We start from the raw sequence: 14,836 nt of genomic DNA, 5'->3' as shown, positions 1-14,836 counted from the left end.
CATCAGTGACTCTTTTATGGGGGGATAGGTTAATTGGAAAATCCAAATAGGCACTAGGTGTGAATGTGCGAGTGAATGTGAGTGTGAATGGTTGTCTGTCCCTGTGTGTTAGCCCTGCGACAGACTGGCGACCTGTCCAGGGTGTACCCCGCCTCTCGCCCTATGACAGCTGGGATAGGCTCCAGCGCCCCCCGCGACCCTGAAAAGGAGAAGCGGAAGCGAATGGATGGATGGACTCTTTTATAGCCAAACAACTTGGTGGAGTGCCTATAGAATTGTATATGTAACCTAAAAGAAGACAATTAGGTCAATTACATGCTATGTTCATTGTAAATATTACTTATAAGGGTAAAAAGCCAGTAAAGTATACTTAAGGTGAGCCATAGTCATCAAATCTGCTGCTTTGTCCTCAGAAGTCTGGACTCTTGAGTGTACTTGCCAAAGAGGAACTAGCGAGCATGCAAGGACAAACTCTGCACTTTAAACTGACAAACGCCGACTGAAAAGAAACAACTCCCGGCCAATTCAAAGGCTGATTACTTTGATGGCTAAGGTCGAAGGATAGAATTAATTCATGATGCAGCACAGAAACAATTGAGTAATTAAAAATGTAAATTATTAGATATGTCAAATTTGTATTAATTCTTATTTTGGAAAACTATTCATAAATGATTTATTTCCACATTTTATTTAATGAATTGTCTGGCGTTTCACAGACAGGAGGTATTTCACTGAAATGAAAGAAACAATCAAATGTGCTCAAAGAAAAGGAAGCGCCAAGTCAAATTCAAAGAGTGTTCAGTTAGAACAAGAAAAGTACGACACCTGTGCTTGATGTTTGTGTAATGACATTTTATTGAACTGTACCAGTAGCTGATGCATACGGAGGATTTTAACGACACCATGCCAAAAGTTGTGAATGTAAACCTCGTTTATTTGTATATCCCAACAAAACAAACCTTACTTTTATTTAATTCCTGCGCGCATTTTCAGGCTACATCAGAATAGGGAGTAAGTCATCTTGACAATAAGGCTCTTTGGTCATGGTATTCTGCCCTCTGCTGGTGAATATTTTTATTGCAGCACTTAGTTCCTGGTTGATGGGATAACACGCTTTTGGCGACTTTGGCTCAGCACGCAGCATCAACTTTTGAAAGCATGGAATTAGTAGGTTCTTAGTCTGGCAAAGAGGCAATAAGCGAGAATAACAGTGAAAGTCAACTGTGTTGGTTGCAGGTTTTGCCCAAGGCATGACTCTGTAGACTGTCCTACAGGTTTGCTCACAGTAGGCTTGCCAGCTTGCAACCGCCAGCTAAGCTAGCTAACTTGCTTGCTAGCTTCATTGCAATCCAAAATGACTGACTGCTGCGCCGCAGCGAACTGTGATTACCAGCAGCGGGGATCCGAAAAGACCACTCCACTTTTTAGCTTTCCATTGGATCCGGAGCGGTAAGACTTATGCTTATTTCATTGAGATGCAGCTAGAGAAACGAGTCGCTGAGCATGCAGAATAAATGTGTTGGCTACAGGCTGTTAGCACTGGCGTTAGCCTAACATCATGTTGGCTAATAGTGACACAACTCGGTGGAAAATGGCGCAGACTTAACGTTACTCCTGAAAGAAAAGTCCGTGTGAAATAAGACTCCGGTCACTCGTTCAGCCTCAGAAACGGACACCGACGTGAAAAACGGCCTTTTGGGAATTTCCTTTAAGTTCAGTCATTTCACACACGCTGAGAAGCCTTAGTTAAAAACTTTTTTTTGTGCTCTATTTAAATCACCATCAGTGCACAGCACTTACCATCCCAGCGGTGCGGCAATATGAGAATGACTCGCGTTAGCTTAGCACAATTAAAACACCTGTAATAATAATGCTTTTGGTGGTGTTTTGGTTGTTGCTCACAAAGCTGCGCAGTTCCATAGTAATTTTCCATCGCAGCTCATTGTGTAGCGTATAAATATTACAATATTTAAGCAGTGTCCATGTGATCGCCCTGTGAATTAATAGTTATCTCGTCCGTCCTTTTAGCTTTTTGTTGTCGTGAATCATAACTGGCTCTGTTGACCGACTTACAAATAAATTCGAGAATTAATAAGGACTGTGGCTGAGTGACAGATGCACGCTAGCTGACTGAATCAAGGTACAGTGTCTGTGGACAGGAAGTCCTCCATGCCAGAGGAAATACTGCCTACTAGCAGATCATGAGGTCTAAGACATATTTAAAGGAGTTTGCCTTCAGCTTTGGCTTAAGTGTAAATAAGCGCCCATCTGATGTCAAAACAGCTAATAATGCACTACTAAAGCAATTTAGTAGAGATGAATAATAATAAGGCTGTGTCAGAGGGAAACGAGCTCATGTGAATCAGCCACGGCAGTCATTCACACTTAATTCATTTAATTTGTTCCAGTAGTGCCACCAGTGAGGCAAAGTGCAATTATGCACTCTGAAGAAATAAAGAATAAAACTGCATTGGCTGTAAGTTTCAGTGTTCATAAAAACACAAGCAGTGCAGTCATAGTTCTGCTTCACAGTGAACAGCGTTGAAGTGAAAGTAAACAGGGGCTGCTTAGGCCAGGTGATCTGAACTGTGCCACATCTACAAGGTGGACCCCGGTTTATTTGTGATCACCTAGCAGCTAGGTGAGCCTGAGCATAGCACGGGAACAGCGCCCAAACACTACACTCCAAATGCTCTTCAGCAGCTGCTGTCCTGCGTTAAGTAATTCATTAATCTATGCGACGTGTGTGTGTGTGGGGGGTGTGTGTGCGCCACTGCTTCCAGAAATGGCCTCAGTTAAACCACAATGCATAAAATCATGAACCTCATTGTGCCCCTTAAGAGAGCTTTCCAAATACGTGTGTGTGTGTGTGTGTGAGTGTGAGAGAGAGAGAGAGAGAGAGAGACGGGTTTGGGCGCTGTGACAAACTGTTCATTATGCTCACTGTGAGTGAAGTTCATCAGGGGAGTTGGGTGGGTGACGGCCGTGCTTGGATACAGCGCATAATTAGTACATCCTAAGACATTTCAGTGCTTTGAGAACCCAAATGATGTTTGGGGGCTTTTATGGGTTTTTTGTTTCTGTTCGGTGTTTCGCTGGTGTCCGTTTTACTCTGTATTTGTTTGTGCCTCCAACAACTGACACCTTTGTCCTCTTGTGTTTTGCAGCTGCAACCAATGGTTGGAGAACTGTCTTCGTCCAGATTTGGCTTCAGAACCTCCTGAACAGCTGCATAAGCTTTACAGACTTTGTGCAAAGCACTTTGAGCCGTCTATGATCTCTCACCAGGTGAGAAGCGGGTCTGCTGCTCATTGCTCTCAGTTAAGATCAACTAACTAAACAAAAGGCTCTTTTGCAGTAACACCTACTCGACTCGGTTTTTAGACTTTTCCATTAGGTGGTTGAACCTGGTACCGGGTACTGTTTTAGTACCTACACAGCCGGGGTTCCAAGCAAGCAGAGGTTTTTGTGCCACCGACAGAATCCAGAGGGATTGTAAGGCTGTAGCATGCAAATGATGTCACAGGGCTTTCAGCCCCACCCACACTGAGGTGACACTCAGTGTGGGGCGAGCAGGTGCTAGTAGGGAATTCCAGTTCATTAGGTACACGTGGGCAGCCTGATATCATACAACAGGAGATTAAAAATCCCCATGTTTGTGCAGCTTATTGATGTCAAACGCAAGTGCTTTTTTGCAAGCACATCTGTGCAATCAGCATAATGCAACTTAATAAAACTATAAAAGATTCTTCAGTTTTATCAACACCACTCAAACTATAAGTGCAAAAATCTGCTTTGTTTACAAATGTCAGATCATTTTGATTTCTTTGTTATAATCCCCTGTATTGACATTTTGATAGTAGAGAAATGCATCAGTGTGATGCTTCATATTTTTGTTTGTGTGCATGTTTGTTTTGTCAGAGTTCATCCAGTTGTGTGTTAAAGGAAGATGCTGTTCCAACAATATTTGACGTCACAAGGCCTGCGAACAATCAGTCGACCTACAGCAGGAAGCGAGCCAGAGATCCTGTAAGTGTCTGTCCAGGTCTTTGAATTGCTCTTGTTGGAATGTTTTTTAAGTCAAACATTAACATCCTAAAAATGTTTAATTATCCATTTCACCAAACTAGTCAGAAGAGGATGATACTGCTGTGAAAAAGACAAAAGGTACAGTAACTGCTTCGATTCATTTTTTACATTTCCTCAAGGTTTCGTGTATTTTAGCGAATGTGCTCGTGTTGTAAACACTGACGGACTGAATAAGTGTTTTTGAAATCAGTATGTCTTCTCATGCTTAAGAAAACACAGCCGCAGAAGTAACGGAGGAGACGAAAGAAGAGAGCGGATGTGGAGAGAACAGCGCAGCAAGTGAACTGCAAAAAGAAAACCAAACCCAAGAGGATGCAGCCACCTCCAAAGCAAAAGAGACTCTGAAAGTCTACTTTAAGGAAATCCTGGCACTGACGGGATTCAGCATCAACGGTGCAAACATCAATGCCGACGAGCCGATCGGAGGCGCGAGGGGTCAGCGGGCGCTCAGTCAGGTCTGTTTGGAAAAGATCGACAAGAAAGAGATCCTGCAGTTCAGCGAAGGTCTGATGCGAGAGGAGATCCAGAACAGCCTCAGGCTGGCAAGGTTCTTCTCCATTCTGCTTCAGGATGTGACCAAGATAGAAGGAAAGGAGCAGATCCCGGTGTTCATCAGGTCCGTCACAGTAGCTGGGTTTCCACAAAAGCACCTCGTCGGGTTCTTGCCGTGCGACATGGATGGAGAGAATCTGTTTTACATGCTCCTGTCTGAGCTGCGAAACAAGTGGGGGCTCAGAATGGAGCACTGCAGAGGACTCACTTATCTCGTTACAGGTAGCATGTGTCAGAAAATGCGAGATCTCACTTGCCGAATTCTGCAGGAGTTTCCGCAAGTCGTGCTGTCGCCAAGCGACCCGTACGCTTTCAACATATGGATCATTCGCTGCATGCCCGTGCCCTCCATCCAGACGGTTGCAGACACTGTAGAGGAAGTGGCCTCGTTACTCAGGAGAACACCAGAGCTGTGCAAGCGACTGGAGGGAAAGATCCAGATGACATACGGGCACATAAAAGGGGAAGTGGACAGGATCAAGGCAGCTATTAGTGGGAACTGGGAATACAGCACTGATGGCTTCCAGACCATGCTAGATATTCTTGAGCCATTCCTGAACTGCATCAATGAGATCATTTCAAAGGTAGATGAAGACACTGCTGAGCAGATGGCCAAGCTCAAGCCCATTTTGAAGAATTTCAATTTCATTATGACACTCGTTGTTCTGAAGAACACCCTCTGCTGTGTGAGCATACTCAACTCAAGTCTCAGGGGAATAATTAGCATCAGCAGTACTTTGCAGTACACAATTTCCAATGCCTTAAAGTTGGTAAGCAAATACCAACAAGAGCTTGCAATATTCCACAGGAAATGGTTTTCAGACGCAGTCGGTCGAGCGAAGAAGCTGGGAGTGGAGGTCACCAAACCGGAGATGGCTCAAGGGGACGCCACCGAGACGCCGCTGGAAGACTTTTACAGAGAAACTCTGAGCCGGCCCATCTTGCAGTACCTCGTCGCAGAGGTGAAGAGAGTGTTCAGCACAGAGATGGTGAGGATTCTCAGATGGCTCTCGTTGGTGCCGTCTTACATGGCCGACCATAATTTCAGCATCCGCAGGGATAAAGTAGCAGACGCCAACTTGAACAACCTCGCGCGGCCCGACACGTTCTACGAAGAGCTCGGCTGCTGGGAAGTGAAGTGGAGGCACGCGAGCAAGCGCAGGATTCTTCCAACCACGGTCTTTGCTACCCTCAAGATTCCAGATATCGGATTTTACCCGAACGTGCAGAGCTTGCTGAGGGTCTTGGGAACTGTTCCCTGCGTAAACGCGGAGGCAGACGTGTATGGTCAATACCACATGGTGCTGGAGCGCTGCCACTCGTACCTGAGAGCCACGCCAGATGATCAAAGACAGTGCAGCATGGCGTACGTCTATGTTAACCAGGACGTGCACTTCAGTGTTGAACAAATGGTGGATTCGTATGTCCAGAAGCACCCAGACATCCTACTGATGCTGAAAATGGTGAGTTGATAAGCTGAGCAAATTTCATATCTGACTTTAATCAGTGGTGATCGTTTATTTATCCTGACATGACGTCACATTGGTGCCTGTTTGTGTTACAGGATGATGATACAAAAGAGAAGCCTCCACAAGGTGAGATTATGAAAAAGCAAATCATGAAATAATTTTCTGCTTGTTGTTCACACATTATTTATGAGCCATTGAATATAGTTAAATGCAGCTGTATATAGGAAAAGTGCTCATTGTGCACAATGTAAGTAAGTAAGTGGTCCTGTAACAGAAGTCAACTAAACAGAACTTTATTCACAACAAAATACGGTCAGCATGGTTGGCCTCTGCACTTGAACCAGCTCCATGCTCGGCCTCCTCCAAGAAACTACTGCAACGTACACAAGTCACTGACTCAACAATGTAAGCCAAATATGCACACCATCATTTAGAGAAGCGGTCCCTAACCACCGGGTCACGGACCGGTACCGGGCTGCGAGAGTTGTGGCTCAGGTGTGAAATTTATGGTTTTCAGGGTTTTTATCATTAACTCGCTTTCCCTGGGTCTTTTCCCCTGGTGTAGTTGTCTTATTTTGAAAGAAATATTTACGCGTTACCATGGCGACCAGAGAGCATTAAGGGGCAGAGAGGAGGACATTACTCTCAGTGTTGTTGGTGCATTTCAGGAGGCCGCTGCTAATAAAGTTACACAATTACACACTGAATTCGCATTTATTATTATATTTACAAAATACCAGCGTTTTTGTCTTGTTGTATCATTTTATTTTGTTGTATTTATCCGCGACACCTTAAAGGCCGGTCCGTGAAAATGTTGACCGACATTAAACTGGTCAGTAGCACAAAGAAAGGTTGCTGGTTTAGAGTATAGAGTAATCTCATTATGTAATAAAATAAATTAACCACATTAAATCAACTGTTTGCTATTTAACTTTGGTGACTCCAAATAGGCCTGTTCGATATGATGATATGTATCTGATGACGATATAAAAACATAGTTTCATTTTACGCTATCATTTGTTTCATGGTGTCACAAAATAAACTGTTTACGGCAATATTTTATCGTTTTGATGGTCACTGCAGCAGCTATATTAATTTCTAAAAGTTCTCTCTTTCTCTTATATTTAAAATAACCACACTACGGACGGACAAGCGACTATTTTTACGTGTTGTCGTTAGCAACAGCGACGATAAACCCAGCGTGTGGCTCTGCCGTCCCCTTCTTTATTTTCCACATAAACCTTTTACAATAAAGCTGAAGATCCTGTTGAGTCTTTTCAAAATAAACTAAAATGATGACAAACGGAAGGACCAGTCAAAACAAACCAGGACCTTATTTCTAAACGAGGGGTTGCCTCTGTAGCACGGACATGGGTTGGTTATCAAAAGTCTGACACGGACCAGAAAACTGTACTCTGCAAATTATGCAGGAAGCCGGCCCCCACCTCAGACTGAAACACAGCAAACCTCTTCAACCACCTACGCAGGAATCACATGAAAGAGTGTGGAGAGAGTTTACGGACGAGAAGCAAAAAAAAAGAGCCGTCAGGTGCTCCAAATAACCTCAGACTCAAACGTTAGAGCATGCTTTTTCCCCGCAGCACGCCGTGTAATAAAGACTCACAAAGAAAATGGCTGTTAAAACTATGCTTTTTCAGACATAAGTTGTATGCTCGACTCCAGGTACATGACGCCCAGCTGAAAACACTTCATGCAAGTCGAGTGTAAATTTTTTTTTTTTTACATTTTTGTGATTATTTATCGTCGTTGGGACGATAAATGTCTTATATCAGGATGTAAAAAATTAGGTCATATCGCACAGCCCTAACTCCAAACTAACTCAGTGAGGTTGAAGTGTAAAACTTTACTCCGATTACATTCATTTATATTTCAAATTCAAATTTTCAAAATCAAATCAGAAACATTGTTCCTGTTGTTTCAGTGACTTCCTTTGGAAACCACGCAGAGAAGGACACTGAGGAAGAACTGCAGCTCATAAACCTGGAGATGGATCCAGACAGGCTTGTGGAGATGAAATGTGCAGAAACCGACAGAGAAGCTCTGAAGTCTGCGCTACAGGCTGCAGTGACCTCTGCATACAGCAGCCAAAGCAGGCTCCACGGTGACGCCTGTCCTCCTCAGGATGGAGAAGTCGAGTACGTGACCAAGTCTGAAATGAAAGAAGTTCTCAGTGTGTGTGAGAACGTTGTCAGGGAGGGAATCATCATGGAGGTGGGGAGCTCGTTCTTTTCCTTGTTTATTGACCGCGTCGTGAAGCTGGGCGAGAGAGACTATCTTCCGCTCTTTCTGCGGTTTGTGGACAGTTTCGATGTCATGCGCTTAGAGCTGATGGGATTCCTCGAGGCGGATCTGGAATGCGATGTTATGGTACAGCGTCTTATGGGAATAGTCACCGTGGAGTGGCATCTCGATTTGAAAAATTGCAGAGGTCAAGCGTACCTGGGCTCTGGTGATGTTTCCTACAAGCTGAAAGCCTTTGCTTGCAAAGTGCAAGAGAAGTATCCTCTGGCTATAAGCACACACTGCTCCTGCTATTCTTTCAACACGTGGTGGTCAAAATCCATCCCAGTGCCTGCTGTTAAAAGAGCCCTGGATACATTTGAAGAAGTGTTGATGTTTTTTGGCAGTAGCGTTGCTCTAGAAAAGCAGCTCGACCACGTGATAGACTTTGGTCTCAGAGAGAGCTACGAAAAAGTCCAGGAGTTGCAGGGCAAGTTCTGTTCCTGTTGGCAAGAGAAGCACGACTCTTACGAGGTGTTTGTGCAGATGCTGGAGCCTCTGGTCGAATGTCTGGAGAAAGTCAAAAACAACCCACAGAGATGGAAAGTATCTGTATCGGAACTAGCTGGAGCACTTCTCCACAAGGTCATGGAGTTTGATTTCATCATCGCCATGGTGGTGCTGAAGAACGCATCCTCTTTTACCAGAGAGCTGAGTGCTGGTATCCAGAAGGACCAGTTCACTGCTGCATCCCAGCTTTGTCAGATCAGCGGTATTGTGGCCACTCTGAACCGAGTGAAAACAAACATGAAGGTGTTTCACCAGAACTGGTTCGACGAGGCCTGTGCGATGGCACAGAGTCTGAGAGTGCAGATTGAAGTGCCTGAGAACTCTTTACCACGGGACAGCATGATAAAGCCGGTCGGTTATTATAAAGATGGCCTAAGCGTGCCACTGGTAGACAACCTGATCAATACTGTGAAGGATCATTTCTCAGAAGACCACAAAGAAGCTCTGAACTTCCTGTCCCTGGTCCCGTGCTCGGTCACAGTGAGTTACGTGTTTGAGAGCTTGAAATCAAAGCCGCCCCTCTACAGCAGCGATCTGCCCGACGCTGACAACTTCTTCACCGAGCTGTGCTGTTGGAGAGTGACGTGGAAGACCAAAGTGGCGTCCGTGACCATCCCGAGCTCCATATTTCACACGTTACGCCTGCCGCTCATGCAGTACTTTGGGAACATCAACACACTGCTGAGGATTATGTCGGTGCTGCCCAGCACAGCGCTGGAGGACTGCGGCGTTGTAATGCGCCACAAGAAGTTCCAAGAGTACCTGAGGGATACGAATCCCAAAGATAGGTCGCCGTGCTTGGCTCTGCTGCAGGTGGGCACGGACTTCAGCAGAGACTTGGACCGCATGGTGACCCAGTGTTTGAAGGTTACGCCACAAGCCTTGGAGGGTATCTGTCTGGTATGTGCTTCTGTTTTTTTAATAGAGTTTGTTTTATTTTGGGTTTCTTTAATGAACACTGGAATAATATACCTCGGTATTCTTACAGGATAAGGAATCCAAGAGCTTCAACAAGAACACTGAAAATAATATGGAAGGTACGGTTGCTGTGAGACATTATGTTTTTTTTTTTTGCCATGTTTCTAATACTTGTCAAAGTCACTGTGTTGTTTTTTTTTTTTTTCTCGTTTATTAGTTGAATACATAAAGGTGGAGGCTGAGGAGCTCCAAATCCCCCAATCTCCAGACAAGATGGAGGAGCCCGAGCTGAAACTGGCAGATGAGAATGGGAGCAAAGGTGATAATCGTCAGAGTCTGGCAACACTTTTCCGGCTGGCTGCACTACTGGGGAAAAAGAATAGCACTCTTTGTGAGCTCTCAGAAGAAGACCAAGAACTTTTTGTCCAGGAATTAAGGATGTGTCACTGGTTTGGATGTGAGGGAAAAAACACATCTTCTATAGGCAGTGACGAAATGGTGAAGCTCCTCATGAATGGAATCAGAGACGTCATACTGAAAGAAATACAGGAGTCTCCTTTCTTCTCGCTCATCACAGACAAGGCTGTTAAAATTGGTGACAAGACCCATCTACCTGTTTTTGTGAGGTACGTTGGAGAGTCAGCTCCAAAAGTCGAGCTCCTGGGCTTTCTGCCGTTTGATGAAAACTGCCATGTTGATAGACAAGCGAACAACCTCGCAAAGATTCTCACTGAAGACTGGAGCTTGCCTATGTCGCAGTGCCGGGGGCAGGCATTCATGCAGCTGGGCCCAGGTTATCAAAGCTTGAAGAAAATGTCTTTGGAATTCCTCAGGAGCTACCCGCTTTGTGTTGTGACACCCAGTGAGTCTTGTGGCCTTGCCCATTGGCTGGCGAGAAGTGTGCCTTGCTCATCGGTTGCAAAAATGCTGGATGTTACAGAAGACCTACTGCTGTTCTTTGACGAGTCTCCGAGTTTGGAAAGACAGTTGGCACAGGCTATCGACGGGCTTTTAAATATGCCGAGGGAGGCCCTGGAGGAAATTCCAGAAACCTGTTGTTCGAGGTGGAAAAAGAGGGAGGACTTCTTTGACATACTCGCTGACACATTAGAGGGTGTTCTTAGCTGCCTAGACGCTGTGAGCTCTACTGCCACAGGTGCCAAATCAATGCATGCACAAGTTTTGTCTACTGCTCTGAGAAATATGGATTACATCGTCACCCTTGTAATACTGAAGAACGCGTGCGCTCCTCTTCGTAACTGTAGCACTGTTTTTCGCTGTGGAAACCCTGCTGATATTCTCTGTGAAGTGGAAAAAATCCCCTCCGTCATAGAGATTCTCAACAAAATGTTAGAAAATGTTAGCGCTATGCACTCCACTTGGTTTGAGCAAGCATTCCAGCTGGCGACCAGGGTCGCTCCGGAGCAAGTGTGCTTCTCAGAGGAAGCCAACAGCTATGAATCACCGGAAATATATTACAGAGAAAATCTCAGCATCCCTCTTCTGCAAAGTCTAATTGATGAAATGAAGTACAGCTTCTCAGACAGCCACCTAAAGGCTCTGTCAGTCCTGTCATTGCTGCCTTCTTGCAATCCACAGCCTGTATTGTCCGAGTCCACATACAAGCCTTTCAGTCTCTACCTTACAGATCTACCCGAGCCCGAAGTTGCCGAACAAGAGCTCAACACCTGGGCAGCCATGTGGAGGGAGAACTACCAAGATGTTGCTCTTCCAACATCCATCGCTGAAACGCTAGTCCACCCCGAGTCCAAGAGCCATCCAACTGTTACCTTACTGCTTAGGCTAGTAGCTGTCCTGCCTAGTGTCAGTATGGAGTGTGATCTGATGAAGACCACCCTGAATTCGATGAGGGATCTGTTGAGAAACACTGTATGCAAAGGAAGCAAAACAGATCATGTGATGCTCCTCTCTCACTGCACAACACTAACGAGGCTGCCAGAGGTCATTGAGAAGTGCGTGGAGGTTGATCCAGAGAGCAGCCCATGCCTGTCCCAGGTAACTTTAATACACTCTTCATTTTGATTAACTAGCTCTGCCGTTAATTCATCCCACCAAGTGTTTAAGTCAAGACTCTTTGCCAGTTTGGAAAAAGCTGCTATTTTATAGCTCAAACGACTAATGCAGCCATAGCATTAGTCAAACAAACAAACTGCAAACAACAAACAACTCACATGGTTGCACATTTATTTTCAGGTAATGGAATTTCTGCAAAAACACAGGCTGGACAGCGGTAAGTGCTTTATTGGCAACAAAATATCGGTAGAGTAGTTCTAACAGACACCAAGAGTAGAAATTTGTGTGTGTGTGTTAATTAATATTTGAATACATTTGTTATCTTTTAAATAGCCGCCATTGAAAGAAAACCAGCAGCCCCAACAGAGTCAGATGGCTCCAGTGTAGCAGAGAAAGCCAAAGACGGTGAGGTGAAATCCGCCGAGGATGACGTGATACTGGAGATGGTTCCAGGACTGAGAACAGCCGTGTCCTTCTACGAACCCCAGCTACGTGAAGAAATCCTCAAGGAACTCTGGGACTCTCAGTTCTTCACAGTTATAACTGAGCAAGCAGTTGCAATTGACGGTGAGCTCTATGTCCCGTTGTGCATCAGGTACTTGAACAAAGAGGACATCCAGTGTGAGGAAACGCTGGCCTTTATCCCCTTTAGCGAAGACCCAGCTGCCCTTGCGAATGCTATCGAAAACGCCCTGTCGGAGAAGTGGGGGCTCAACATGGAGTACTGTAGAGGTCAGGCCTCGCTGAGTGTTGGTGAAGTGGGAGCTCAGATGAGGGCTGTAAGTTTAGCGATAGCTAAGAAATACCCGCATGCCATTAGAACTGTCAGCTCTGCTCTGTCTCTCAACGTGTGGCTCGCTAGGTCTTGTCCCGCCGAAGAGGCAGCCGATGGAGCGGTTCTCATCGGTAAGCTGTTGCATTGGCTCACAGAAGACGCGAAACGCCAGAACAAGCTGGAAGACGTGATCATTCAAGTGTTCCGGTGCGATGAGGGAAAGGGCAACGAGTTGAGGGACAGGCTCATGAAGAACTGGGAGAAGAGTCACGACATGCACGAGGTGATTGTAGATATCCTAGAAGCAATCATGCTGTGCTTGAATGAGCTGAAAGTGGAGGGCAGTACTTCAAACCAGCAACAAGCATCTCAGTTCTTTGACACAATCAGAAACTTTGAGTTCATTCTGTCAACGGTGGTGCAGAAGAACGTCTTGGTTGTTACAAAAAAGCTAAGCCAGTCGCTTCAGGGCAAACCCTTAGATATGTTGCTCGCCGTGAACAACTTGCCTGATGTCAAAGCATCCCTCAGTAAACTGAAGAGTGATCTTGACAGCCATCACAAAGTGTGGTTTGAGGAAGCTGTTGCCCTGGCGTCTAAACTCCACGTTACGATGTTGCATTCAGCGCTCCTCGAGCCGTTGAGCGAGTTTTACAAAGAATCTTTAAGCATGAAAATTGTAGAGCATTCAATAGCAGAAATCGATGACCTCTTTGCAGAAAAGGTGTTGGATACCTTAAGGTGTCTGGAGATTGTGCCTTACGCAATGTCCAAAGTAGAAACCAGCATTCTTAGTGGTCTTGTGTTCCGCCTGTACAAGGAGGACCTGCCAGATCAGGCCTCCCTTCACTCTGAGATGAAGTCATGGAAGGAGAAATGGCTGGATCCTCTGGCAGGCTATCTTCCGACTACTGTGCTCGACACACTCAAGACGTCACACATTAGAAGTTTCAGCAACATTGAAACTCTCCTCCGACTTCAGGTCATCTTACCGTTTTCAAGGAGGGAGAGCAACTTCAGGCAGGGAAGGAGGAGTTTACAGGAGTTTTGTGAACAGGAAAAGAGATCCCTCGCTGAGCTGCATCCTCTGTAGCGGCTAGCACGTTTGAGCAGTGAGAGTCAGTGCGATGTCACCCCCTACCATACTAAAGAACTCGACACAGGTGGAGGTCCCAAGATCTGAACTCAATATTGCTGTGTACATTTATCGATCCGAATTCTTTGAGATTCCCTTTGGTTATAATCATGCAATGTCCTATCTTATGCTTTTTTGGTTTGTTTTTATTCTGTAGTTTGTACAGCTGTACTGCCAAGTGGGACCAGTGTCTTGGCAAAAAAAATCAAGAAAACAAATGATGCTCCACTGACAGTTATCAATGCTTGTGTGCCTTGATGCAAAACTAATAATTCACCCCACCAAATCATAACACGGATGTTTAAAGACGTCCCATTGGCATTCAAAAATACTTGTTTTTTTGGGTTTGTTTGTTTTTCATTACCAGAAATGACTATACTGATTTTTGTGTCACTGTTATCAGTTGATTCTAATGATTAAATTGCACCCTTGCATTTTACTGGGCACAAATAGAAATGGTTAGCTCCATCATATCTGTTTCCTGTCTCTTTGCAGGAATGAATTTGCTGTAAACTTATCTTTGAAAGAATGTTTCCTTAATAGGAAAACCTTCATATATATTTGTCAAAAAAGTAATAAAATGCTCCAAAAAGATGCTTTGGGTCTTGGACTTGTGGTTTCCTGTCTTTGTACATGAGGTAAGAACTGCTTTAAGCCTGTTGCCATATCAGTGTGTTAACACAAGATGGCGCAATGGGGCCATCAGAAATACTTGACTGGTATGAAGTGACTGATGAATGCTGGGATGTGTGGGGTTGGTTATAATGTGTATGTTTTCTTCTGAGCCAGGTTTCATAATAACTATGCGTTCTTCCTGAAGCTACTTGATGATACATCCATGATTGCTAAATGCTGGTCAGACTGTTGTATTCAGTGGAGCGTGACTTGCATGATTCACGTACTGATCAACAAGGATGTGGGTTTAAAGGGAGGTTTGTTATTAAGGTCATACAACCACTAAGTTATCTGTGGACAGCAGGTAAATGTGTGTTACACAATTTCTGTTTGTCCTCCAGCTATGAGTAAAAGCACTGCAACGCTCGGCATGTAAGA

The 14,836-nt window shown here is 44.9% G+C and overlaps 1 protein-coding gene across 1 annotated transcript; it reads left to right on the top strand.

Moving 5' to 3' along the window:
• Window positions 1–1,006: 1,006 nt before the first annotated feature.
• si:dkey-250d21.1 lies at window positions 1,007–14,393 on the top strand. Its single transcript, XM_040011228.1, has 11 exons — window positions 1,007–1,449; window positions 3,168–3,288; window positions 3,922–4,029; window positions 4,131–4,167; window positions 4,300–6,104; window positions 6,206–6,236; window positions 8,053–9,821; window positions 9,910–9,958; window positions 10,057–11,855; window positions 12,054–12,090; window positions 12,207–14,393. The coding sequence occupies exons 1-11, from the start codon at window positions 1,355–1,357 to the stop codon at window positions 13,739–13,741; spliced, it is 7,386 nt and encodes a 2,461-aa protein (XP_039867162.1). The 5' UTR covers window positions 1,007–1,354; the 3' UTR covers window positions 13,742–14,393.
• Window positions 14,394–14,836: the final 443 nt, after the last annotated feature.

This window comes from Simochromis diagramma, unplaced genomic scaffold, assembly GCF_900408965.1.
Source record: "Simochromis diagramma unplaced genomic scaffold, fSimDia1.1 OVJJ01000123.1, whole genome shotgun sequence".
Lineage (NCBI taxonomy): Eukaryota > Metazoa > Chordata > Actinopteri > Cichliformes > Cichlidae > Simochromis > Simochromis diagramma.
This window is presented reverse-complemented; position numbering and strand designations above follow the sequence as displayed.

Coding starts and splice junctions, on each gene's coding strand:
- si:dkey-250d21.1 (XM_040011228.1), top strand. CDS start 1,355: ATGACTGACTGCTGCGCCGCAGCGAACTGTGATTACCAGCAGCGGGGA. Junction 6,237..8,052: donor AAAAGAGAAGCCTCCACAAG/GTGAGATTATGA, acceptor CTGTTGTTTCAG/TGACTTCCTTTGGAAACCAC. Junction 12,091..12,206: donor AAAACACAGGCTGGACAGCG/GTAAGTGCTTTA, acceptor TCTTTTAAATAG/CCGCCATTGAAAGAAAACCA.